The sequence below is a fragment of the Oncorhynchus clarkii genome, chromosome 2 (genome assembly GCF_045791955.1).
Source record: "Oncorhynchus clarkii lewisi isolate Uvic-CL-2024 chromosome 2, UVic_Ocla_1.0, whole genome shotgun sequence".
Classification (NCBI taxonomy): domain Eukaryota; kingdom Metazoa; phylum Chordata; class Actinopteri; order Salmoniformes; family Salmonidae; genus Oncorhynchus; species Oncorhynchus clarkii.
Window position 1 is genome coordinate 28,259,527 of NC_092148.1, and position 27,252 is coordinate 28,286,778.

Below are 27,252 nucleotides of genomic sequence, written 5' to 3' on the forward strand. Positions count from 1 at the left end.
CAGATGATGATGAACAGAGCTGGCATGATTCCTTGTTGTAATTGTTGGAGGCATGTTTGTTATAATGTACATAGCTTATCTGTCAGTTCCAAAACTTTCTATCAGTTCCAAAATGTTGTATTCTGCTGAACGTGGCCCAGGTGTTTAACACAGTAAATGTGTGCTTTCTGTACATGAAATATGGACAGATGAGATCATTTCCATTGAACTGACCATTTCTTAGAGATGAGCAAAGCACACACATGGTTTTCCTCAAGTAATGTAAAAGAATGTGCTTAACACTTTCTTTTACATCTAGGCATAGCATTAACAATATCCCACATTTATCTGTCATCAAAGTTGAAAATGAGAGCTAACAACGTATAAAGCATCCTCTGTATGGATAATACATTGTCTGGATATCTATAATTGTCTATTTGTATTTTCTATATTTGGGTATGTCTTAATTTTTATAGGCTCTGACCATTTTTGTCTAGCCTATCAAAACGTATAGGTAGGCATAATCATATATTTGAATATTTGAATATTTCCAATTGATCTAATATTTTTTCCTGCAGTTCAAATGGCCTCGGTGGCACGAGCGTTGTGCGCACCTAGCGTTAGTCGACTAGGTCCCACAAAAGGTGCTTTTGATTCTGGCGCATACTGCCGCGTTCACGCTCTAGTTGGAACTAGGATACTCGGAAATATTCGAATTGCCAACTGGTTGTCAACGAATCTGCAAGTCTGACATTTCCAAGCTTCCCAGTTCCGACTAGTATTTGAACGCGGCATACCTATGGCGATTAATTGACGCAGGGCCTGATTTTTCTCGAGTTATTATATTTTGTTACAGGAATATATATGTTTTATATTTTCAACTTGGTCTTTTGCATTGTCTAAGAGCAGAGGGAGGCTCAAATGAACGCAAGTCATTTATAAAACCTTTTGTGAAGGTATTACTCGCCGAAGATTCACCATCTTACCTCGAACGGCGTGTGTTCCTGAACTCAAGGGTGCCGCTGGTAGACAAGGAACATTTCTCTCCGGTCCGTGGAACTGGACACGAACAATTACCGGATAGCGTCAGGAAAATACTGACCCCGGTGTACCCAACACAGAAGCTATCTGGTCCAAAAAGTCAAGCCCGCGAAATGATAACACTTTGTAACATCAACAAGATGTTCGTGCAGGTAAAAACAACAACATGTTAGGCTCAGGGGGTTTACCGTTGCAACTGACGCTCGGAACATTACCCGCCAATACATCTACAAAAGATTCAGTGTTCGAACTCGACACCGAGCGCTTTCTCCCACAAGGCCGAGAAGGTTTTCCAGCGAGTGTGTTTGTCAACATTCATAGGCCTAAATTTCTCAGAAATACCTTCTTGTTGATATTGACATAGGCATACTTATCGTCAATAGAACCGCTAGTAAATGATCGTGTGGTCTACTCCAACACACTTCGATGTGACCCTCCGAAGCTCCAAGGGCCTATCAAGCGTGCTGCACCATTCACCTTGCGAGTTGTCTGTCACTTCAACAGGTGACCTACACTATTTACACTATTTTATGATGGATTAATGTTTACCTTGAGTTCATGTCACTGGAGGAGTTATCATTGCATACACAAGAAGTACATACATGAGTCAGGTTGGCACAACATTTAAACGTTGAGTTATAGTCAATTGCTCTTTAGATTTGTTTAGTTCTTTCCAGATATCATTACTCCTACAAAATAGGCTACATGCTGAACATGGTACACAAGGTCTCCAAACCAATAAAGAACAGAACCCGTTCCATGCTCACTGCACGTAATGGTAGGGTATAGATGAGTCATTGATCTACATTAAATGAGTATAGTCCTCATGTTATAGAATACTTCAATGAGCCCTCAGGTAATTGAAAGATCTGACTACTCATTCTCTCTCCCTCAGCTCAATGGGAGAGACTTGCCCAAACCGACGTGTACTCTATGGGAAAGTCCATGTACTTTCAGGCTGAAGCGCCTTCCATGTCTAAAGATGGACGTCTCTATTTCCTCTCGTGTAATGTGACCATTAAGCAGTCACACTCCTCTACGCCTCACTTTATGGTCAATTTTTGGTAATGTAGACATGCAGTATGCCAAATCACTTCTATCAGTATCATTTGCACAGTACTTTGCTTTTAAAGAGGCAATCTGTAGCTGAAACAATAACAAAACAAATCCCAGCTCATGTTTTGGCAGAAATCTGAGGGATGGGGCTGGAGAAATGGAACCACACTCAAATTAATAGACCGAGCAATAGATGCAAGTACTGACCATCTACGATATCCAAATGATAGTTTTGGCTTCTGATGTTGTATGACAGTTGAACTAGACCCATGCAGCATTTATAAGTTATGTTCTTCAAGTATCAATGGGTACATTTTGTAAGTCCAAAAATGAATGTAGCAATTGCAGATTGACAATTTTTAAGGAACTTCTTGGATTTAACAGTAATCTATTTTCTGCTCAGGTACATAGTTGAGAGCAGAAATGACAGTGGCTACAGATTCATCCCATCTAAAAGGAATGTTGTGAGGGCAGGTATGTTAAGGATGCACATACTGAAGATGTGCTCCATTCATAATGTGCAACAGTTAAAACTACTGGTCAGTTGACTATGGTTAACTTGAGTGCTATGCCGTCATTAGATTTCCTATGCAATACATGGCCTTCATAAAGCATTATAACTACTGAGCTTGAATATATTTTCCTTTCCCTTGTCTGTGCAATTGATTTACTGAGGTCTGCTGACTCTACATTGCATTGGAAGTAGTATGTACATAAGTATGCAAACTGTAGAAAAATGTATCCATGCTTTTGTTACTTCTAGGTTAGACTACTGCAATGCTCTACTTTCCGGCACCCTCATAAAGCACTAAATAAACTTCAGTTAGTGCTAATTACAGCTGATAGAATCCTGACTACAACCAAAAGATTTGATCATATTACTCCAGTGCTAGCCTCCCTACACTGGCTTCCTGTTAAGGCAAGGGCTGATTTCAAGGTTTTACTGCTAACCTACAAAGCATTACATGGGCTTGCTCCTACCTATCTCTCTGATTTGGTCCTGCCGTACATACCTACACGTACGCTACGGTCACAAGACGCAGGCCTCCTAATTGTCCCTAGAATTTCTAAGCAAACAGCTGGAGGCAGGGCTTTCTCCTATAGAGCTCAATTTTTATGGAATGGTCTGCCTACCCATGTGACAGACGCAGACTCGGACTCAACCTTTAAGTCTTTACTGAAGACTCATCTCTTCAGTGGGTCATATGATTGAGTGCAGTCTGGCCCAGGAGTGTGAAGGTGAACGGAAAGGCTCTGGAGAAACAAATCGCCCTTGCTGTCTCTGCCTGGCCGGTTCCCCTCTTTCCACTGGGATTCTCTGCCTCTAACCCTATTACAGGGGCTGAGTCACTGGCTTACTGGTGCTCTTTCATGCCGTCCCTAGGAGGGGTGCGTCACTTGAGTGGGTTGAGTCACTGATGTGATCTTCCTGTCTGGGTTGGCGCCCCCCCTTGGGTTGTGCCGTGGTGGAAATCTTTGTGGGCTATACTCGGCCTTGTCTCAGGATGGTAAGTTGGTGGTTGAAGATATCCCTCTAGTGGTGTGGGGGCTGTGCTTGGCAAAGTGGGTGGGGTTATATCCTTCCTGTTTGGCCCTGTCCGGGGGTATCATCGGATGGGGCCACAGTGTCTCCTGACCCCTCCTGTCTCAGCCTCCAGTATTTATGCTGCAGTAGTTTGTGTCGGGGGGCTAGGGTCAGTTTGTTATATCTGGAGTACTTCTCCTGTCTTATCCGGTGTCCTGTGTGAATTTAAGTATGCTCTCTCTAATTCTCTTTCTTTCTCTCTCTCGGAGGAGGACCTGAGCCCTAGCACCATGCCTCAGGACTACCTGGCATGATGACTTCTTGCCGTCCCCAGTCCACCTGGCCGTACTGCTGCTCCAGTTTCAACTGTTCTGCCTGCGGCTGTGGAACCCCTACCTGTCCCAGACCTGCTGTTTTCAATTCTCTAGAGACAGCAGAAGCGGTAGAGATACTCTTAATGATCGGCTATGAAAAGCCAACTGACATTTACTCCTGAGGTGCTGACTTGCTGCACCCTCGACAACTACTGTGATTATTATTTGACCATGCTGGTCATTTATGAACATTTGAACATCTTGGCCATGTTCTGTTATAATCTCCACCCGGCACAGCCAGAAGAGGACTGGACACCCCTCATAGCCTGGTTCCTCTCTAGGTTTCTTCCTAGGTTTTGGCCTTTCTAGGGAGTTTTTCCTAGCCACCGTGCTTCTACATCTGCATTGCTTGCTGTTTGGGGTTTTAGGCTGTGTTTCTGTACAACACTTTGAGATATCAACTGATGTAAGAAGGGCTATATAAATTGATTTGATTTGTAGATTCTGTGCCACATTTGAATCAGTCTGAGCCTCTCCTCTTCAGCCACAGCAGTTCTACATGCACTGTGCTATGTCTGTAGGGAGGTCTGTCTCCTCTTCAACTGCCAAGGCCTGCACTTACGATTCCGCAGCAGGAGGGTAAGCCCTGATAACACTGAAGCTGTCTGATACTTTATCCATATAGGCCCTGCAAAAGATGATAGAAAACCATGAATAATAGAGAAAAGACTCATGTTGCTCTGACACATCTTGGTCTGGTCCAATCAGATGGAAGGAGCTGTATGGAGCTTCTTCAGTTTGCTCCTGTTGTGAGTCCACATGTAGCGCTGCTGTCCCCTCTGGTGACTACCGTACCGACAAGTGTATCTTTGCGTTTGCTTACTGTTGGTTTTGATGTTGTTTTGGTTAAGAGTACTTTTTTTTTACGCTTGTACAGGTGGCCTCATTATGATATGAATATTTTTTATTTGGAAAGCCATTTTCAAACATTTATGCACAAAGCTTAGCCTATCGCCATCAATAAGTACCCATTTATTCAGTCTGTGTTGGTGAGGAAGTTTAGCATCTAACTCGCTCTGTGTACTCTAGCCACCACCAAGATGGTCACCAGCAAGTTGTGGTCAGTTGAGTACAACACAAAGCCCGCTTTGATCCAGGAGGTGACGACAACCTCACAGCCCGAGACCGTGGTGGAGGGGCAGTTAGGTGTGAGGCAGGTGGAGAGACTTAAAGGGAGGCCTGTGAAGGGATTTTCTGTCGTGGAAGTGGAGCAGGTCTCTGAAGCACACAGGACATTCGCGGAGTTCTTTGGTGTAGACAAATAGACAGCAACTGTGGTCACTGTCTGATATTCATGTCGATAATTCATCTTGACAATAAAAAAATAAAACAAAGTCTGATACACCATCTTGTTAATATTTTTGTCGGTTAAAATGATCAATGGTTTGAAGAAAAGAGAGGAGACCAACTCAAATATACAAGTTCCTTTTATTAGCATTACTACAGGGGTAAATGTTTTATTGCTACAATTGTATGAAACATTCTGTACAATTATACTTTTACAACTGTTAGATTTAATGAATATAGTAATTGAGATCAAGACCTCAACAGTTTTACCACTTCCCACACTGACTTTCCCCTTAAATCCTTCAGTGACCTCAATTACATATTGAAAAAAAATACTTACATAATTGAAAAACTTGGTTTTTCAAAAAACTGAATCACAGGAAATGAACATTCTCAACCTCCATAATTGAGAAATTAAAAAACTTGCATAGCGTTACAATGTAATTTTGACATTAAAGACCAGATACATTGTGGATGGTATCTTGGATATGTCTGTTTCAGAATGCTCTGCCAGCCCATCCAGTCTAGTGCAAGACACCCAGGCATCAATAGTATGAGCTCAGGTGGGAGTGAGTCCCCGGGTGCCTTGGCATGGGAGACCCCGGATACATTGGGCTGGTTGTTGAGTTCCAGTAAGTTGTAGGCGGCCCGAAAAAGTTCCCAGGGGACACGGGCATAGGGGCGGCATGTGTGTTCATGAAGTTCATTTTTGGCTGGTGGCTGTGGTAAGGCTGGGCATAAGATACCTCAGTCTGATACTTAACAATGCCCCCCTCTCCGCCGTGGCTCTGGTGGGCCTGTGAGATGCCCTGGAAGTCAAACTTGTAGGCGTAGCGCTTGCCGTGCACCTTGGTCATGATGTTCTTGTCGTAATAGTAGCGCAGGGCGCGGCTCAGCTTGTCGTAGTTCATGTTGGGCTTGCTCTTCCTCTCGCCCCAGCGCCTCGCCACCTCGTCCGGGTCGGTCATCTTGAACTCGCCGTTGGTGCCCTCCCAGGTGATGATGCTGGAGTTGTTGCTGTCCGACAGCAGCTCCAGCAGGAACTGCCACAGCTGGATCTGTCCAGAGCCTAGGAAGAGAAACAGGACGGGGGGTGAGGGGAATGGATGCATCAAAGCGCTGGGTTCTGTTAAAGTGAGCTAGTTCTGTTTCTGAAATGCTTCTCTTAAGAGTAGGATTGTTTGTAGATTAGTGTAGTTTTATCCATATACAGATTTAAATTTTTCTGTATTTGTATAGATTTTTAAGATGTTTTTTGCTTGAATATACTTATCTACTATTATGTATTGATTTCCATTTCATTCTTTATGCGATTTGCACTGCACAGAACACGAGAAGAATTTTCACTGTGAATCATTGTCATTTTTGTTTGTGTCAATTAATCCTGTAAGGGATGGATTGCCAACTGTCAATTTGACACGAAAATACAACTTAAATCATTCACATGCAGTTTCATTCATGCACCATTGATGTCTCCTTCTCGTGGACTATTTTGCTATTAAAACATCTGTCATGTCATATCAATGTCCCAATGGGTGTCTTTGTGTCTGAGAATATAACTTGTATAAGAGAACACCAGGATTCTAAATATACTTTGAAGTTTGAACTACTCCTGCAAATGTGACCTTTTTCACTGTGTGTCATGGAGAGAGAGAGAACGTGGGTGGACCAGGCAGAAACCTACCCACAGGCCTGTGAGCGCTGGGGTCAGGCAGCCTGTATGAACTGTGTTTGCTTGTTCGGTTCTTGGAGTGGAGGGCCTGCCCTTCTGTGAGGAGATACAGAATTAATTCTGTCAAACAGGGTCATTCGGGTCAACGGGAGACAATAATTCAAATATTTCAGCCTAGTTTTGCTGAGGGTGAATGTATAATGCTTTCATCTCGGTGGAGGTTTTTGTCAATGTGCCATCCCAGACAGGGAATGTATGACCATTAATTGTTCTCTCTTTAAGGAATACCTTGGCCCTCCTCTTTTCTCCTATTCAATCTCTTTTGGAGTGTTACAGTTCATGACACCAAAGCAGACAGTGTAAAGGCCACATTTGTCACCACCTTTTTGGTTCACCAGTTTAACATGGTGCATTATGGGATATGCTCTCACCTGGGTTGGCTAGACGACTGCTGATGGGACCTAATGCTTGGTATGGGTCTGCAAGGAAATTAAGGGTTTGAAAAGTTAGATTGTTTTATTAAGACATTGTTGGCTTGACTATGATACAAAGGTTATACCAGTGTTTCAACAAACTAGGATCAGGAAACGAGAAAGCAGTACAGATGCACACCTTGCACACTTCTCGGTGGAGGCTCTGTGACTCTGGTGCTGTGTTGGTGCTCCATGGGAGAACCTAAATCATAAACAACATGATGTATTTATCAGCATAATGCAAACATGTCAACAAAGTTCCTCTGTTTACTCTTAGTTTGCTCTATCAGTACTATTCCATCTTGAACTACAAAATGCTTGACTTAATGAATTTATTCTCTCCACTGTGAAACACTAGTAATAATTTTTAGAACTAATATCTTGATACAACTATTAGTATGAATCTGCCTTAGTGCTCACAATAAATGCAAAGCACTGAGGATGAGATGTGATGTCGGTTATTATACCTTTGGGTACTGGAGGTGTCATGGGGTTCGATGGCCAGCTGTTCCTTCTGCCTATCTCCTCATAACTGTTCTCTGCTCGAAAAGAACGGAGGGTGAGACGAGGCATCCACAGGAGAAAGTTCAAAGAAGGCTTTTAAGCATAGAGGACAGACAGGGTAGCAGGGTATATCCATCACTTTTTGACAGCTTCCCTTCTGATTTAAACAAAACTTTCCATAACATTTTTGTACATGGAAGAAGTAGTCAGAAAGGGACTTTTTGGACCTGAATGCCAAAACATGTAGGAGATAAAGGTGCTCAAAGTTGACCCATTTTGCATACCCCACCATGAGACATCCATGTCTTCATCACTGGAAAGGATAAACAGTTGAGTATGATATCAGTTAAGAGCTTCGAGCTTGAACTGTTTTCAAATCAATTATAAAAAGGTTTTTAAAATAATTATGGACTTTTTTACCTTTAATGTTAATTATCTAAAAACGTGCAAACTCTTATTTTCTTCATATGTGCATATATTGTAGCTTAGACCCTACTTTACACAATCTTAGGTTTTTGTGTTGTGCCTGCCATTGGTTGAGACATAACATGCTCTTTAATACAGGGTGGGTGTCATTTCAATCGTAGAAATAGAATGGACATATATTTCAACATGAAACAAATTGGAGTTTCAGCATTTTTTTTATCATTTATGTTTAAGGTTCAATTACATTTTTATTTTCAAGAAAGTAGCAAATAGTTTGACAACACTATTTTTAAGCTTTTAAATGAGAGCAATCTCAACCGTTTATCTGTTCCATTGATTAAGACATGGCTGTCTCATGGTATGGTGGGGTATGCAAAATAGATCAACTTCGAGCACCTTTATCTCTTGAATGTTTTTGCATTTGGGTCCAAAAAGTAACTTTCTGGGCACTTATATACAATGTGCAAATGTGTATGGAATGTTTCATTCAAATCAAAAGGGGGGGCTGTCAAAAAGTGATTGAAATCAAATGGATTTACCCAGCAGCCATAGAAGGAAGGAAGCATTTTTTCCCCAACACAATCATGGTATCAATAATTGCTTCTATTTCACCAGATGCATGTCTGATTACTTCGACAGACAAAGTTATAAGGATCATTTAGTTGCTATTGTTAGCCTGTGGTACCCCAGAGGGCCTTTAACTTGAAATGAGAGGGGTCAACACAGCTAGCCTGCAACTTTTATTTTTTATTTTACCAGGTAAATTGACTGAGAACACATTCTCATTTTCAGAAACAACCTGGGGAATAGTTACAGGGGAAAGGAGGGGAATGAGTAGTTACAGGGGAATGAGCCAATTGTAAGCTGGGGATGATTAGGTGGCCATGATGGTATGAAGGCCAGATTGGGAATTTAGCCAGGACGCCAGGGTTAACACCCCTACTCTTTTGTAAGTGCCATGGGATCTTTAGTGACCACAGAGAGTCAGGACACCCGTTTCAATGTCTCATCCAAAAGACAGAACCCTACACTGGGAAATGTCCCCAATCACTGCCCTGGAGAATTTTGATATTTTTTTAGACCAGAGGAAAGAGTGCCTCCTTACTGGCCCTCCAACACCACTTCAAGCAGCATCTGGTCTCCCATCCAGGGACTGACCAGGACCAACCCTGCTTAGCTTCAGAAGCAAGCCAGCAGTGGGATGCATGGTCACTTCCCAGAGTAGCTCAAACTGCACATCCATTGTTTTCAAAAATTCCTCCATGTAGCAAGATGGTGACACTGAAATGATACTTCCTGATCATCAAATGCGCCATTGAGCATTCCTATATGAAAACAATGGGGTATTGTCATCGATGGCTTCGTCCATATTTTTTTTACAGTCTATGGAAGGAAGCCCATAAATGGAGCCTCAAAAAAGTGATTTGAAGCAGCCAGAAGAAAACAAACAAAGGAGAGCTGAAGATGGTCCAGTATTCCTTGGGGTGAGTGTTATTTTCTTCCGGGCCACCTCTGCTGCCATTAGATTGTCAATTGTGTCCCAAAGTGGGGCCCATACTCCCCCATTTTCCTCTGCTGGTGCAGCTGTTTCCTGTCTGAAACTGACTGTTGAGTCGTGGAGTCATCAACTCAGGGAAACGTTAAAGCACTCTAAACTATGTAATCTGAAATGGCAACTCAAAACTTCATTTTGAATCCATTAAATGAGTGAAGTATTTGATCTGCCTCTGAGAGAGGTTTGAATAGATGCCACAAAACCCCTCCATTTTACTCCCCTTCTCATTTTAAGGCAGTTTATCTCAATGCTTGCTAGCTCCAGGTTCTTTATGCATGCAGTTTAAGGATTTTGCACTAAGTCACTATGTCGTTGGTAATGAGTTGTGAAGTTGTCTTACCTGATTTAACCTGTAGTCTGGGTTGTTGCTGTGTGTTGTTGGTTGGAGTTGTGGGGTAGGAGAAAGTAGGGCTGCCTAAAAAGAGATTCAAAGAAGGTTACAAAATGGATACATAGATCAGTTATGTCCTCATGTAGTATGAAAATAGTCAAATGAAAACTTTCTACGAGTCCCAGGCCGTAACCCTTACTCTGCCGGAGGTAATTGAGGTGGCCGAGCAGGATGTCAGTGTTGTAGGCGGACGTGAGGCGCATCATATCCTCCTTGGTCATCTTGCAGAGTGCCTTGCCCTCCAGTGTGTGGAAGTGCATGATGTCCACCTCCTCCAGGCTGTACTCCTTGATGGCCCAGTCCAGCCACTGGCGCACATGGTCCTGGGTCCACACCTCAGGGTCTGGGACCAGGAGAAAGAGGAGAAGGAAGAGAGATCGGTAAGTCGGGTTAACAGGAGGTTGTTGTAACTCACACAGACCCAGCATCTCATAAAGTTGAGGAGTTACTCTTTGTTTTCTTCTCAAATGAAACTAAAGGTATTTTAAAATGTACAGTAAGAGCCCAAAGATTAGTATGGACCTCATGAATACCCCAAAATATCAGACAGTAGTTTGGAGACGCCTAGCCTCTGTCTGTACCCTAGGGCAGGGGTTCCCAAACTGTTTTTCTTTGTGACCCACCAATTGAGGTGTCTTTTGAGTCACGACCCACCAAAAGGGGTGAGCAGTGAAAAAAAACGGACACAAACCAAATAATAAGTAAAACATATTGTCTTAGCAGCGGAGAGAAAATGTTGCAGTTTAAAAGCTAATCTACATTTCCTACAATTCTATGCATTTTTACATGGCTAATGCTGTGTTCTTATGCTCAAACATTACAAAATCAATGGGGGCTGATGGTCTAGCTTTTATTCAGATGATTGTTAATTTTCAAAGACTATAGGCTGCTATTGAAAAATAAAGGTCCTTTATATTTTCTGCATACTTTCTATTTGGTTTTAGTCATTTAAGTTTACACTGAAAGTGTTTTTATCCAGTGTCCCCGGAAGTGGGTCCTGACCCAGAGTATGGGAAACACTGCCCTAGGGCAGGGATCATCAACTAGATCATCAACTTTTTTTTTCTTGAGCGGATGGTCAGGGGGCTGGAACATAATTACAAATCATTTGTAGACTGCAAATTGACCGCAAGATGCCCAAACAGATATATTTGATTAAAAAACCTTGCTTACATTTTTATATGATGACTTATCACTTATATTATGTGTGGGAATACTTTTTAACAGGGGGGGGCGGGGCAGCCCTAGGGTCTTCATTGTCCTTGTTTAACATAGCTGTGATGTAATATCCGTGTATTATCATGGCCACTAGAATAACTTGGCCTGTGTGACTCAGGGTAAGAATCAAACCTTGTAGTCTTGTCTATTAATTGTAAGGATGTAATACACCTAATGATGTCTAATGTTTGGAATATCATCTTAGTTGGAATCTCCCAACAATGACTCATTGGCTGGATTCCATTCCAAAAATGTGCTCCCTTCCCTGTTCCTAAAATCTGCTCTTAATGGCTAAGTCACAAATGATGGAAGATCATTTAACAGGTGAAGGCAATATGATGGGAACACCATCCCAGCCTATTCTCTTCGCAGATCCTTTTTGTGCCACAGGATCTGGTCACCCCTTCGCTGAGTGTGTTGACACCTCACCTGCGGGCACTATGACTCTCTTCTCCTCTGTGACGCTGTTGGGCGGGGTGGCGGTCTGGGGGCTGGCGCGGGGCTCAGGGTATGAGGCCTGGTAGGCCAGCTGACCCCCATCGTTGCTGCTCATGTGTCGAGAGCGTTTGGTCACACTGCAGTCCACAGGGGACTCACGACTGTCGAGAGAGGGAGAGAGTAGGGAGATGAGTAATATTCTCGTATGATTTTGTGTGATCCTGTTGCAGTATTTATTATGGTGATGGTCAACTCTCTTGAATGTAAAAAATATAACACTAAATAAGTGGGAATGTGGTAAATATAACACTAAATGAGTGGGAATGTGTTAAATACAACACTAAATGAGTGGGAATGTGGTAAATATAACACTAAATGAGTGGGAATGTGGTAAATACAACACTAAATGAGTGGGATTGTGGTAAATATAACACTAAATGAGTGGGAATGTGGTAAATACAACACTAAATGAGTGGGAATGTGATAAATATAACACTAAATAAGTGGGAATGTGGTAAATATGACACTGAATGAGTGTGAATGTGAAAAATATAACACTAAATGAGTGGGAATGTGAAAAATACAACACTAAATGAGTGGGAATGTGAAAAATACAACACTAAATGAGTGGGAATGTGGTAAATATAACACTAAATGAGTGGGAATGTGGTAAATATAACACTAAATAAGTGGAAATGTGGTAAATATGACACTGAATGAGTGGGAATGTGAAAAATACAACCCTAAATGAGTGGGAATGTGAAAAATACAACACTAAATGAGTGGGAATGTGGTAAATATAACACTAAATGAGTGGGAATGTGGTAAATATAACACTAAATAAGTGGAAATGTGGTAAATATGACACTGAATGAGTGGGAATGTGAAAAATACAACACTAAATGAGTGGGAATGTGAAAAATACAACACTAAATAAGTGGAAATGTGGTAAATATGACACTGAATGAGTGGGAATGTGGTAAATATAACAACAAATAAGTGGAAATGTGGTAAATATTATACTAAATACGTGGAAATGTGGTAAATATGACACTGAATGAGTGGGAATGTGAAAAATACAACACTAAATAAGTGGAAATGTGGTAAATATGACACTGAATGAGTGGGAATATGAAAAATACAACACTAAATAAGTGGAAATGTGGTAAATATGACACTGAATGAGTGGTATAACTTCTCTCAAAGACTGCTAATACTGATGCGCCCTCCTTCACCTGTTTCCGTTGATGTGCTCTCCTCTCTTCCCAGGGTTCTGTGCTCCCGGCCCGGCCCACTCCGGCTCGGTGGGTTCTTGGCTCTCTTCGGAGGCCTGGCTGAAGCTTCCCGGTGACGTCATCTCACCCTTCATGTGCATGGTCGTGGCGGCAGGGAAGGGCGACTCGAAAATGGACTGGTCCTCGCTCACCACGGACAGTGCTTCCTGCCGGCACGGACAAACAGTGGAGTCAGCGGTTACGGTAAGTATGGGCCACAACTAGTCATGTAGTGACGGTATCCAGGAAACTGCCCACACCTCTGTGAGGTTTTTCCACACTAGGTTGAATGGAACACGCATGATGAGATTCCACACCCTAATGAGTCTTGTTCTATTGATGAAGGATTTATTAACTCCTGTTTCTAACTTTGTCATAGTCCAGATGTCTTTAGAATTTGTGATTGGTGACTTGAGGAACATTACTTGGAAAATAGGAGATTGTGGCATGAAGCTTATAAATCACTGTCTTTATTTGATAAATGTAGCTGTAACATAATGTTTGATTGCAGTTACATGCTGTACACTGGCATCGATGTTTTGAGAAATGAGAGCTTCTGTGATCTTTGTCACAGTTTTAATTCGTTGGGATTGGGGTGATGGGAGGGAGCTTGGTGGAGTCAGATCAAGATTTGAGACGCTTTCTTTGTGCTGCTTCCTGTGTTTAACGCTGACAAAGGCCCCCAAACTCCAAACCATTCTTCAAGATGGCACTCTTCTGTGTGAGTGTGTGTGTCTGTGTGTGTCTGTGTCTGTGTCTGTGTGTGTGTGTGTCTGTGTCTGTGTCTGTGTCTGTGTGTGTGTGTGTGTGTGTGTGTGTGTGTGTGTGTGTGTGTGTGTGTGTGTGTGTGTGTGTGTGTGTGTGTGTGTGTGTGTGTGTGTGTGTGTGTGTGTGTGTGTGTGTGTGTGTGTGTGTGTGTGTGTGTGTGTGTGTGTGTGTGTGTGTGTGTGCGAGGGCGTGTTGTGTCTATACAGTGGGTAAGGATAGGCCTTGTTTTTGAGTCTTTGTGTGGGTAAGTATATATGTGTAGGTCTAAGTGGGAGTAAGTGCGTGTGTGTTTAGAGGACTTCACTATTGTCTTTGCGGCTCGTACGTCAGTGCCGGGCTTTTTTGGTGGCCCACAGGAAATCTGGCCCCCATGTGCAGAGAAACATTTTGGCACAGGCCAAGGGAAAGGAAACAGAGGGGGGCCACAGTGTAAAGATGTGGCTCATTTAAAGCTGGAAAACAACCTAGGTTTGATGAAGGTAGGGGAGGATTGGGTACGTCGGACAGCAAGAATACACAGCCTTGATTGAAGTTCAAAGTCCCGCTCTTCCATTGTGTTACCTGAGCAGGGTAAAGTGTTTTATGCATGGTACACATTTAGTGGCATTTCCTCATTCAGGCTAACAGTGACAGGACTGTTAGCCAAAGCAACATTGTAGCTTAAATAAATGAGATTAATATATCAAACAGACATAATATTATTTCATATAAATATTACTGATACTGAAATGTTAGCACACGTGATACGTTTGTTTTCAGTGGTAGAGGAACAACACATCACAGGTCTACCACACTTTCCTCCCTGACCGTTACCCTCTCTCTCCTCTCTTTCTGTCTCTTTCCTCTCGCTCTCTCTTCGACTCTCTTTCTTCTCCCTGTCTGTCTCCCTCCTCCTCTCATGTTGTGCAGAGGCCCTGACAGCAGAAGTGAAACTAAGGGCTGAGCTGAGAAGAGGTTGAGGCTGAGCAGCAACGATTCATGGAAAGGGTCATGAGCGCCATTCTCATATTGTAATGGTATGCATTGGAGTGATTTGATCAATTGTTCAACTTCTTATCTTTCATTAAGTTCATTCATTGTTTCAATGGTGTGTTTGTGCATTCACAGCCACAAGCTCATACACCTGCTCTTTCTCCCCCCCCCTCCCTCTCCCTCTATAGCTTGCAAACTGACACAAATATACCGAATGTGGCCTGACCGCCAATGCCACAACTGACTTCCTGTTCAATGAGTTTCGTAGAAGCTGGGCCCTGTTGCTGAGGAACACAAAATAGTTTCGAAAACAATTTTGTCTGCACACACGCATAGCATACACACTACAAATACACATTTTAAAGTCCTGTCAGTTCTGCTGTCCAAGTTCAAGCATTCACAGTACAAACGCACATGATCAATTTCCTGTCAGTTCTGCTGTCAAAATTATTTTCAGCATATTTGTGCGTTATCACACTTAGGCCATGTTTTATCTATTGAAAGGTTTGTACTGAATGTACTAGGCCCACCTAAGGCTAATACTAGATGCTGCCATAAAAAGGTTCAACAAAATACAAAAGCCAACTAAACCATACACAGGAAGAACATGTTGGACTGTAAGTTAGAAGTCTGTTGTCTCAGGTTCATCTGCTTAATGGTTGATGGTTAGCAGCACATCAGATAATCATCTTATGAATCAGCCGCAAAGGGTGGTGCTCACACAGTTCACCAATAGTGACACATCCTTGTACCACAACCATGTACTACCAACTGTTGTGATACACCCTCGCACTCACAACAGAGCTCTAGCTTAATAACCTCTACTGGAACTCAAACGCAGTGCAAAAGCAAACAAACATTTACTTGTCCAACACTTGCTTCCCACCTGCTCTCTCTTAGTTCCTAGATATATCCTTGATTCACAAGGGAGACTGATTACTAGTCTAAACCAAATGCATTGCAGTCTACATGCTTAAATATCATGGTTAGATTAAGTTTTGTTCCATATCGTTGCTGAAGTTGATTTACAGTTGAAGTCGGGAGTTTACATACACTTAGATTGAAGTCATTAAAACTCGTTTTTCAACCACTCCACAAATTTCTTGTTAACAAACTATAGTTTTTGGCAAGTCGGTTAGGGCATCTACTTTGTGCATGACACAAGTCATTCTTCCAACAATTGTTTACAGACAGATTATTTCACTTATAATTCACTGTATCACAATTCCAGTGGGTCAGAAGTTTACATATACTAAGTTGACTGTGCCTTTAAACAGCTTGGAAAATGTTGTCATGGCTTTAGAAGCTTCTGATAGTCTAATTGACATTATTTGAGTCAATTGGAGGTGTACCTGTGGATGTATTTCAAGGCCTACCTTCAAACTCAGTGCCTCTTTGCTTGACATCATGGGAAAATCAAAAGAAATCAGCCAAGACCTAAGAAAATAAATTGTAGATCTCCACAAGTCGTTCATCCTTGGGTGCAATTTCCAAATGCCTGAAGGTACCACATTCATCTGTACAAACAATAGTACACAAGTATAAATGTAACAGTATAACTTTAGACCGTCCCCTCGCCCATACCCGGGCACGAACCAGGGACCCTCTGCACATATCAACAACAGTCACCCACGAAGCATCGTTACCCATCGCTCCACAAAAGCCGCGGCCCTTGCAGAGCAAGGGGAACTACTACTTCAAGGTCTCAGAGCAAGTGACGTCACTGATTGAAACGCTATTTAGCGCGCACCACCGCTAACTAAGCTAGCCGTTTCACATCCGTTACACTCACCCCCCTTTTGACCTCCTCCTTTTCCGCAGCAACCAGTTATCCGGGTCGACAGCATCAATGTAACAGTATAACTTTATACCGTCTCCTCGCCCATACCCGGGCGCGAACCAGGGACCCTCTGCACACATCAACAACAGTCACCCACGAAGCATCGTTACCCATCGCTCCATAAAAGCCGCGGCCCTTGCAGAGCAAGGGGAACTACTACTTCAAGGTCTCAGAGCAAGTGACGTCACCGATTGAAACGCTATTTAGCGAGCACCACCGCTAACTAAGCTAGCCGTTTCACATCCGTTACATAAACATCATGGGACCACGCAGCCATCATACCGCTCAGGAAGGAGACGCGTTCTGTCTCCTAGAGATGACTGCACTTTGGTGCGAAAAGTGCAAATCGATCCCAGAACAACAGCAAAGGACCTTGTGAAGATGCTGGAGGAAACAGGTACAAAAGTATCTATATCCACAGTAAAACGAGTCCTATATTGACTTAACCTGAATGGCCGCTCAGCAAGGAAGAAGCCACTGCTCCAAAACCGCCATAAAAAAGCCAGACTACGGTTTGCAACTGCACATGGGGACAAAGATCATACTTTTTGGAGAAATGTCCTCTGGTCTGATGAAACAAAATTAGAACTGTTTGGCCATAATGACCATTGTTATGTTTGGAGGAAAAAGGGGGAGGTTTGCAAGCCGAAGAAGACCATCCCAACCGTGAAGCACGGGGGTGGCAGCATCATGTTGTGGGGGTGCTTTGTTGCAGGAGGGACTGGTGTACATCATGCAGATGACATCATGCAGAAGGAACATGATGTGGATATATTGAAGCAAGATCTCAAGACATCAGTCAGGAAGTTAAGGCTTGGTCGCAAATGGGTCTTCCAAATGGACAATGACCCCAAGCATACTTCCAAAGTTGTGGCAAAATGGATTAAGGACAACAAAGTCACAAAGTCAAGGCATTGGAGTGGCCATCACAAAGCCCTGACCTTAATCCAGAATTTAAAAGGCATGTGCGAGCAAGGAGGCCTACAAACCTGAGTTACACCAGCTCTGACAGGAGGAATGGGCCAAAATTCACCCAACTTATTGTGGGAAGCCTGTGGAAGGCTACCTGAAATGTTTGACCCAAGTTAAACAATTTAAAGGCAATACACTCAATTAGTATTTGGTAGCATGTAAACTTCTGACCCCCTGGGAATGTGATGAAAGAAATAAAAGCTAAAATAAATAATTCTCTCTACTATTATTCTGAAAATAAAGTGGTGATCCTAACTGACCTAAAACAAGGAATTTTTACTCGGATTAATTGTCAGGAATTGTGAAACTGAGTTTAAACGTATTTGGCTAAGGTGTATGTAAACTTCCGACTTCAACTGTATGTTGTGAATTTATTTTAGCTTTGATCTGTGCTGATGGTGCCTTTCTACAGAGGCCTCAAATTGCAGAGTTTGTCTACGAAGGGGAATGTTCATTGCCAAACAAGAAGATTGACTCCGCTAAATATTCAATCGTCTATTATTTAAAAAGTTAATGGATAAAAAGTGTACATCTAAAAAAAAGTTCATTATGCTATTGTTTATCACAATTGAAATGAATAAATATCTGCCTATTGAAAACAGAGCCATATATCAAGAAACTGTTTGTTTTGCTTATTGCATGCAGTTGATCCCTAATTCACTATGGTGATACATGTAACATGTGACCAACTCTGTCCTCAATATGGTGTAGAGGCCAAGAAAGCAGAAGTAGAGGTTGTGTTGAGCTGATTTTGCAAAGGCCTGCAGCAGCTGCTCCTTCAACATGCAAAAACATGTGGTTTTCACAACTTTTGATATGGCTTTTTTTTTTTTGACATGGTTTTTAGACAGTAGAAACATAAAGCATGTACTGTAGCTGACAATAATAAAGGATACACATGGAGTATGAGCGCGGTCGCCTTGGTTATATTCAGAGTTCATTTATTCACATATTAAACAATGCACTGCTTCAACACATCCAGTGACTTGATACTGTTTTGCAAAGGCTCTGTTGCCTTTTTTCGTGTGGAGGGAGCGGAAATGTGTGCGGAAAGAGGTTTGAGACAGGAAGCCTGCAGAGTTCAGATAACGACACCTGACAAGCGCTCCTGTTTGCAGTTTAGGCCACTATATTCTTTAAATAACTTTGACAAAAACAACTGACTTTATCTGGATGTTTTAGTAAATATCCATGTTTCAGTAGATGGACCTTCATATTTAAGTTTTCAAAGTGTGTGTGTGTGCGCGCGCTCTCCTAAATTACGTTCACTATGTCACTGTAATAACATACCTTTTCAGTAACCAGTAGCCTACCCCCCCCCCCCCCCCCCCCCCCCCCCCCCACCCTCAGGATATCCAAATAATAGCCTGAGTACGTTAGGCCTATATGTTGTAATAGCTGTAGGATATGAAGAAAAGTAATGATAATTTCGTTATACGTTTCTGGAAGTGATTTGACTTCAGTGGACGAGAAACAGGATGGACACCTGCAATGCGTGAAAGTAGGCTAAAGCTGTTGGTCCAAAACATATACATTTCAATCAATTTAATCAAGTTTAATAATATTTTAATGTAAGTGGTTTATTCCAATGCCTTAGCTTCTTCAAAATATAATCAACATGGTTTTTCAAACAATTTCAAAACCTGTTAAATCGTTTATTTCGTTTCGTTATTGGCCTCTAAATTGATATGTTTCGTTCTGCAAATAGACTGAATTGATCGTGAGATGTATAACCTTGGCAGAAAATCCATTCGTTGTTTTAGTGCATTTTTTTTCCTCAAAATTGAAGGTCCTTGTTGTTTTATAGGACAAGCTATTTAATCCGGTTCTACATATTTTTTGGTCGAACTATTCGTTAACTGTTTGGTTAAATTCACCCTATTTTGTGAAAATAATAATCAGTATTGCTATAACAAGGAATACCTCAATGCGTTATATTTGTAATTGATGCTGTTCTGTTGTCTTGGTCAGCGCTTGTGCCGCACTTCATGAGAAAAATGCGTTTCAGAACAATCGATAAGTCAATATTTGATCTATTCCATTAACAGTTAGGCTACATCTAGTAGCCTAGTTATTCTCACCAATTTAGCTTTAGATCGTCTTTACATTACCCCATTTTAATAATTCGATTAAAGAAGAATAATTTACTGAAGTCCAGTTTTGTTAATTGGATAAAATAATCCTAACAGTTATTCATATGTTGTGGTAATGATGGTTTAATGTTGAAAGAAATGTAAAATATGAAATACCAGTCATCTCATGGATTTCGATCCTCCAACTCTATGGAAAGTGGCCTTATACTCCAAATACATTCCATGGCGCCAAGACACCTGCCACGAGCGCGCTCCAATAAACTTGTACTGATCAAGATTGCTTATATGCTGTGTAATGTGCCTCAAATGTGTCGTCTTTATCATAAATTGTGACAGGTGAATCACTTCTTTAAATTACCTTTAACTTTCTTTAGACTAGCATATGTGCTTTTAAACCAGGAACGTCTGCATAAAACTTGATTAAATGAAACAATTAAAATCGCGAGTTTTGCGCTCCCCTTTTTACGCGTGCAGTGCTGGACACCATTTCGTTTTTTATCGGTGTGTAAAGATGTAGTGGTTACTTGTGTTATTAAAGAGCCGACATACAACCACGAACGGGAAGGAAGAGGAAATTTTGTACAAGAAGGAAAGAGTGGGGACCTCGCATCACCGCTTTGCCTCTCTCACTCAGCAGAGACGTGCTAACCGACTCAGTGGGTGGCTGCGTATCGTTTTCACAAGCGACATTAAAACCAGTTCAATCGCCTACCTTTATCGTACAGTCCATTGTAGCAGTCACTCAGTCGTTGATTCTCATTTAGTCATTTAAACACGTTATAACTAGTCTGGATAGCCTGACTCAATCGCATCAACCCATACACACGCGCATTTACCCTTTGGCGCAAACCATTGCAGCAACAATTCTTGCTTAGTCCATAACCGGATGGCAGCTTTTTTTCTCTCTCTCACTCTAAATTGGGAAGTGAAGTCACTCTAACAACGCATTAGGGTTGGGTCCCTACTGGTGAAACGAAGTCGTTTTTAATTTCTTACAACATTGCACACAAAAAACTGCTGATTAGCCTACAAACCAACGATGACAATCTTCCTAATCTGACTGCGTAAAAGTTGATCAGGCTGATGATTGGACATAGAGCAATTAAGGTGCAGAGCTGTTTAGGCTTCTGTAGGCTTTGCTCCGAGTGTTGTTATCGTCCAGCAATGTTTTGAGAAGTATGTATTGCCATCATGCATTTTGAGGTGCACAAACACATTGCATCATGTGTGTTTCAAGCAACATGTAATTTGCAAATGAATGTAGGCCCATTTCTAATTTGTTATTGGACATTGTTGAGATGAATACATTCGTTTGTCATTCAAAAGCCTGTTGCTTGCAACATTCTAAACTTGAATAGCCACATCATAATAACCATAGTGGTGATGAACATTGTAGAGCCTTCTTGTAGTTTTTCTAAATATGACTCCGGAAATTGCAATTGATGTAAAAAAAAAAAAAACCTCTGACCGCAAATTTGCGCACTGTGATAAAAAGAACCTCCTTCCAAAGTAGGTTACAAAGTAAGACCATGTTCCCCTTAGCAAACGGATCATTAAATGTTCTCTTACAAATAACCATCTATCGTCGATGTAGGAAAGTGCATATTTTAAGGCCTTTACATTTTTAGTCTGCAAGTAGGTCTATAGATGGAGACTATAGATATGGCTAATAATATGATAGGCCCAATGCACTTCCTTGAGGTTGAATGTAAAATATGACTTTAAACAAATTCACAAGACATTGTTTTATGATTTAATAGCGTGCAAAGTTAGACAGTAGAAAATGTGTTTCTGTATTTTCATAGAAAAGATTTGCCTTTAATTATCAATTTCAATGGGTTTATCAGGAAAGCTATCACACATTGCTTATGCCTCAATCTGGCTTTAAGGCACGCATGGAGTAGCCCAAAGCTGCTTACGTTTGTCTATCATCAAAATGTGTTCAGAAAATCGAAACATTCTTTGGCCTTTTAGGTAAAAAATAAATACAAAATAAATAAATAGCCTAGATGAGATGAACCCAAGCCCGATAACAAGGCACAGCATTAATAGCCCGCTAGTATACTTAGATTTATTATGCATTTTCTGTCTTATACATGTAAAAGTTTCTTCATTTGTGAAAGAAAATAACGAAAAATAATTTAACTGTCCCTTCAGTCCACTGAACAATGTTTAGGCCTATTTTATTTAAGATCATCTATGATATATTGTGATTGAGGTTCTGGCATTGTTCAGCTTTGTGATATTCTGGAGTTTTTCATTGTGTCACTCGGTTGGTAAATCAGTTGAGTTGATGATGGACTCGTCATCATTAGGCAGGCCAGGAGGTTGTGTAACTAGAACCCCCATGTGTCCTTGTCTGGAGACAAGGGGGGGGGGGTCTCAATCACGACTCGTGTCTCCCACACCATACACGACTTGGCAGCTCACTTTTCCAGATGTATTTTTTCTCTGCTGGGGAAAATTGCGGTGTTTGTTTATACAAGGCGCTTGTGCCGGCCTTATCTGCTCAGGCCACTCACACCGTGATTTCAGAGCTTCAGCATGTAGTTTACGGGCTATTGTTCTGTCGAATGGCTTCTAAAGATATGCTCATGGCCTCCCACCTCATTATAACCAACTTGCAAGTTCTGATTTTTAAAACACCCTATCTGTCCCCCCTGTCTCGCATGGGTTTGTGCCTAGTCGACGTTGCCAAGCATAGAAAAAGGTCATGATTTCCATAGATTTTTTAATGACTAAGTCAATAGCCTATTGATAGGCATATATGCATTTTGGTGTAGCCTATTGGGTATTCGCTATTGACCTAATTGGGGAAAACATTTTCTCAATACATAGGCTATTTTTAAACTGGCCTAATTGAAATAAAATAATTTGTAGATCAAGTTGTATTCCTATAAAATAATATATCTAGGATTACACTAATAAACTCTCCATTCATTATCTGATCATGAATGGGTTGTCAAATTATCATGGGAGTAAGATAGCCAAATGGGCATGCAATGTGAATTAGATTTTGGGCGCTCAATTGACCATTTTATGATACATTTTTGTGAATGGGTGTGTGTGTGCGGCTGCCAAATCTGTGTTCGTGAGTCGTGGCTGACGTCACGGCCAGTTAAACCGCAGTGTTTTGGGACAGGGGAACGGGGAGTCACGAAGCAAGATGACACATTCCTTTGCGCCGGGGAGCAGGCACGCCCTTCCAAGCTCCGCTGCTTTATAACGGGACTGGGCCGGGCAGAGGGAGACTACACAATTGTAACTCTGAACTCCAAGTGAAAGCAACTGTTCCAGTCAAAGATGTACTGGGATACCATCCTGAAATCCAACGAGAGAAACATAGATACCAGAGACTCTAAAATAAAGGTAGGATTTTGCCTCATGCGATTTTAAGTTTGTTCATGTATGCAGCCTGCTAGAACACTTAAAATGATTAAGAATGCAATATATATTTACATTTTCAGAGACCATTCGATTATACATATCAACCAAAGCTGTAAAATTGTATGAAAAAGATGTTCAACAATAAAATGAGCATGGCATATGTATTCCACTTTTTTTCCACACAGATGGAGATATACCAAGCTGGATATTATAGGGAAGACTTCAGAACACAGGAAGTCCCTGCTGGTTTGGACTTTGCATCATATGGTAAGTCATGTTCTCATTGGATCACTTATTGATGAACACAGATCAATGTATCAGTTCAGATTGAACTAAACACCAAACCAAATAACTGCCACCAACGCCACTAGAATTACGATTAATCATCAACTTTAATAGTTATCATTTTACACTCTGAAACTAACTTTCGGAGTATCCACATTTTTCTACGATAAGATTTTGAGCTATGTTTCCTGTAGCTCTGTGTGGTAGTTGAAGGACAAAGGAAATGTTTTTTGCAGAGTTGGTATCTCATCAGCCCTGTCAGAAACTCAAAATGAGACCTTGACATCTGCTTCTTCTACCCAACCGAGGGCTGCGTCAGGAAAAGGGTTGCTGGGGTGTGTGTCCATGCACTGTTTGTAGGAATGTCAGTCTGACTGAGGGAGGTAGAGCCGAGATGGGGTGGTCGGGTTAAAGACCCTCCCTCTCTCTTTCCCTAATCCTTTCCTCCAGACTTCCTTCTCCAACAGATTTAGAGCCCCTCTCCTCCCCCTTCATCACTACTCTGTCACACTCCCTCCGCTGGCGTTTCCTCCTCTTTCCCTCTGTTTCCTCTTCTCCCGCCATTCAAATCAAATGGGTATGGTTGAGATTTTGTTCTGGGTGCTGCAGAATAGTTGTTGAATAGATATATTAATTAGTATTAGTATTACTATTATTAAACGTAAATAAGAATGATGAGTAATAGTAGTAGACCATAACATATTATTGCTTGTAGAATAGCAGTTGGACCGTCTTTAGAGATTGTAACCCCTTGGGTAGCATTATAACCTATTACATTCTAAATCAATTCTATTTCTATTCCATTTTGAGTTCTGTTCAGATCTTCACGCCTTTTGACTCACCCCCATCCTTCTCTTCTATCTCCGTGACCTCCAGACTACAGTGATGAAGACCTGTCTTTTCTATTAGACAGTAAAGGACCAGGGCAGCAGCAACAGTATCCAGAGAGTTATGGAGAGCTGCAGAAGAATCCACGTCCGTACGACAACAAAGGTACACCTACAAAGACTCTTACAGAGACTCTTTAACAACCACTTTATTAGACCACTCTGATAAGCATTCTGGGGGGGGGGGGGGGGGGGGGAGATCACTAGATCGGCCTGTCAATGACCGTTGACTAACTTCCGGTGTTGCTCACGTCTTTTTATTTTTGACGTCTTTCATTCTTTTTTTCAGTAACCTCAAGTGACTCTGTCCTGTTCAACCTGGATTCATACCCAGAGTTTAACTGTTGGGCGTCATACCCAAGTGGTGAGTGTCAGTCCCCTATACTCCAATCCATATGTTTCTATCATTTTGAGAATGATTCTATTATCAACACCTGTTGTAGTTTTCGAAATGAATGAATATTGATCATGATTGTTCATTCCTTTTTTCTCTCTATTCATTATTAGATGGGCTGACTTTGGGCCAGTCTCAAGCGGGGTTCCAGGATTCCACCCAGACGTACCACAGCCTTGTGCCCCTGTGTTCCCCAGCCCAGAGTGGACAGTTCAGCCCGGGCATGGAAGATGCCAGCACCAGCAACTCTTTCCTCCCTGGAAAAGGAACGAGCCACAGAGGGACCCCCAGCACTGTCAGCCTGGACCACCTCAGTAAGAAAGCCCACACATTTTGAGACATAACGCAACAAAAAAATGTATCAACCAATGCATGACCATGAGGCCTATTTGTGTTTAAAAACATATTGCCTGTTTTTGTTTGTAGGCTGTGTAATATCTAATTCATATCATTTTTAAAGCTGTTTATTTAACTTATAAAAATAACCACACAGAGAAATCCATAGGCTATGATTACTTGGATAATATTTACAATGACTAACTCCTCCTCCTCTTCCATAGATGAATCTGAGCAAAGCTACACCCGTCACTCAGGTGAAAAACTGTATGACTCAGAAGCACAGAAGACCTCCTTCTGGCCGGACTACCCCTCTCCCAGCTATAGCGCATCCCTGCCGCCTCCTCACCACCCTCCATCTTGTTCCTCAATCCCTGGACCACAGCAGCCCTCAGAGCTGTACTGCCCTCGTGTGGCCAAACGCAAAAGTGCACACTCCCAAAGACCCGAGAGGGAAGGAGGACAAGTGATGGGAATGTCAGTTTATCCAGGTAAGACTAGTCTCTTATCATGATTTATCATTACTACTGTTATACACATGTGTGTGAGCATTGGTAGTATGTGTATATTGGAGCCTGATTGTGTGTTTGCTCTAGAATGTGCCTCTGTCATTACTGTGTCTTCTTTTAAATAGAAACAAATTCATAGTATATCTTAAGAGTAGCAGGCAAATCAACAACGTTTGTATCCATTCCAGTCCATTCAGAATTTGTTCATGTGTATTTTCTCTCTATTCAGGATCAGGGCCCATCCAATTGTGGCAGTTCTTACTGGAGCTGCTTCTAGACTCCTCCTGCTGTACCTTCATCTGCTGGACAGGAGACGGTTGGGAGTTCAAGATGTCCGACCCAGCAGAGGTGAGTTTCTCTACTGATTGTGAGAGATTTTAACCACTCGTAGTAGGAGTTGGAAACCAGCACAGGATTGAGCAGTGGGAATATGCTATCAGGCGTTTGTGTGTTTTTTTTTTAACAACCACCCCTTTTGTGTTTCATCCAGGTGGCCAAGCGCTGGGGTCAGTGTAAGAACAAGCCCAAGATGAACTATGAGAAGCTGAGCCGCGGCCTGCGCTACTACTACCACAAGAACATTATCCACAAAACGACGGGCAAGCGCTACGTCTACCGCTTCGTCTGCGACGTGCAGGGGATGCTGGGAAAGACGGCACAGGAGGTCCTAGCCAGCCTGAACATTTTACCCACGAGTACAGAGTCAGCCTGGCAAGGCCAGGGGGCACCAGTATTATCGCCAGAGTCCAGCGAAGCATGGGCGTCGCAGTAGGGGGAGTGTACCAGCAGCTACATCACTAATATGCTATGTAGAACAAACATGCCTCTTAGACATGTAGAAAATGAATCACATTGGCTCTATTTATGGCATTTCTATCTGCACCATTAGACAATGTTTGGTGTAAGACTTTTATTACCAAGTGATACAGTAGTAGCCATAGATGTGGGAAGTAGGGGTGCTAAAGTAGGGGTGCATCACCCCTGAAAATCAGAATAAACAAATTATGTTGTAGCCTTCAATTTGATTTCATTTTAGTGAATGACTTACCTCCTATTAACATCAGCAGAATAAGAGCTCAATGAAACTGTAAGCCCAGCTGTCTCCAATACTGATGCTCTTTATGTTAATTACATGGTTAGTGATTAACAACCCCCCTCCATCCTCAAGTACTTCTTGCCTCTAAAATAATGGGTGCATGACACCACTGCTTACCACCCATGCTGTTGAACAATGTTCAACATTAACTTTGACTGTGAGGATCTATTTTTATACCCTAACATATCTACCTCTTTTATTGCTGACAAAGTAAAGCTAAGAGGGACCATGCTTGTTCTGTTGAATATAATGTGTATGATTTACATGATTTAGGGAACAATGTTGTTTGTAAAATGTTTGTAAATAAACTGTACATAACTTGAAAATACTATTTAAAATGTTCTGTATTATTTCGAAAGGTATAAAGGCCTATATTTAAAAAAAAGAAAACACTCAAATGAGCAGGCAAAGATGTATACAAATAATATAATAAATAATACATCCGTTAGATAAATGCTAAATTAATAATAATGGATTAGGCTATTTTGTTTATTCTGGAG

General features: G+C 41.8%; 2 protein-coding genes across 7 annotated transcripts; one reads left to right on the top strand and one right to left on the bottom strand.

Moving 5' to 3' along the window:
• Positions 1–5,384: 5,384 nt before the first annotated feature.
• LOC139366050 (retroviral integration site protein Fli-1 homolog) lies at positions 5,385–20,766 on the bottom strand. Of its 5 annotated transcripts, none has more exons than XM_071103138.1 (10): positions 20,571–20,763; positions 13,175–13,380; positions 11,931–12,100; positions 10,423–10,626; positions 10,233–10,307; positions 7,875–7,946; positions 7,547–7,609; positions 7,366–7,413; positions 6,947–7,030; positions 5,385–6,331 (listed from the first exon to the last, which is right to left on the bottom strand). In XM_071103138.1, exons 1-10 carry the CDS (start codon positions 20,586–20,588, stop codon positions 5,808–5,810), a joined length of 1,464 nt encoding a protein of 487 aa, XP_070959239.1. In that variant the 5' UTR covers positions 20,589–20,763; the 3' UTR covers positions 5,385–5,807. The 5 variants fall into 5 exon arrangements, with proteins under 5 accessions (XP_070959239.1, XP_070959255.1, XP_070959261.1 ...); XM_071103154.1 differs by lacking the exon at positions 20,571–20,763 and adding an exon at positions 20,015–20,406; XM_071103160.1 differs by lacking the exon at positions 20,571–20,763 and adding an exon at positions 20,217–20,365.
• On the top strand, positions 19,116–27,081 carry LOC139366085 (protein C-ets-2-like). 2 transcript variants are annotated; one of them, XM_071103180.1, is made up of 9 exons: positions 19,116–19,266; positions 23,001–23,227; positions 23,431–23,512; positions 24,407–24,523; positions 24,707–24,781; positions 24,925–25,125; positions 25,372–25,638; positions 25,886–26,004; positions 26,147–27,081. In XM_071103180.1, exons 2-9 carry the CDS (start codon positions 23,162–23,164, stop codon positions 26,426–26,428), a joined length of 1,209 nt encoding a protein of 402 aa, XP_070959281.1. In that variant the 5' UTR covers positions 19,116–19,266; positions 23,001–23,161; the 3' UTR covers positions 26,429–27,081. The 2 variants fall into 2 exon arrangements, with proteins under 2 accessions (XP_070959281.1, XP_070959288.1); XM_071103187.1 differs by lacking the exon at positions 19,116–19,266 and having other exon boundaries at positions 23,106–23,227; positions 24,440–24,523.
• The last annotated feature ends 171 nt before the right edge of the window (positions 27,082–27,252 follow it).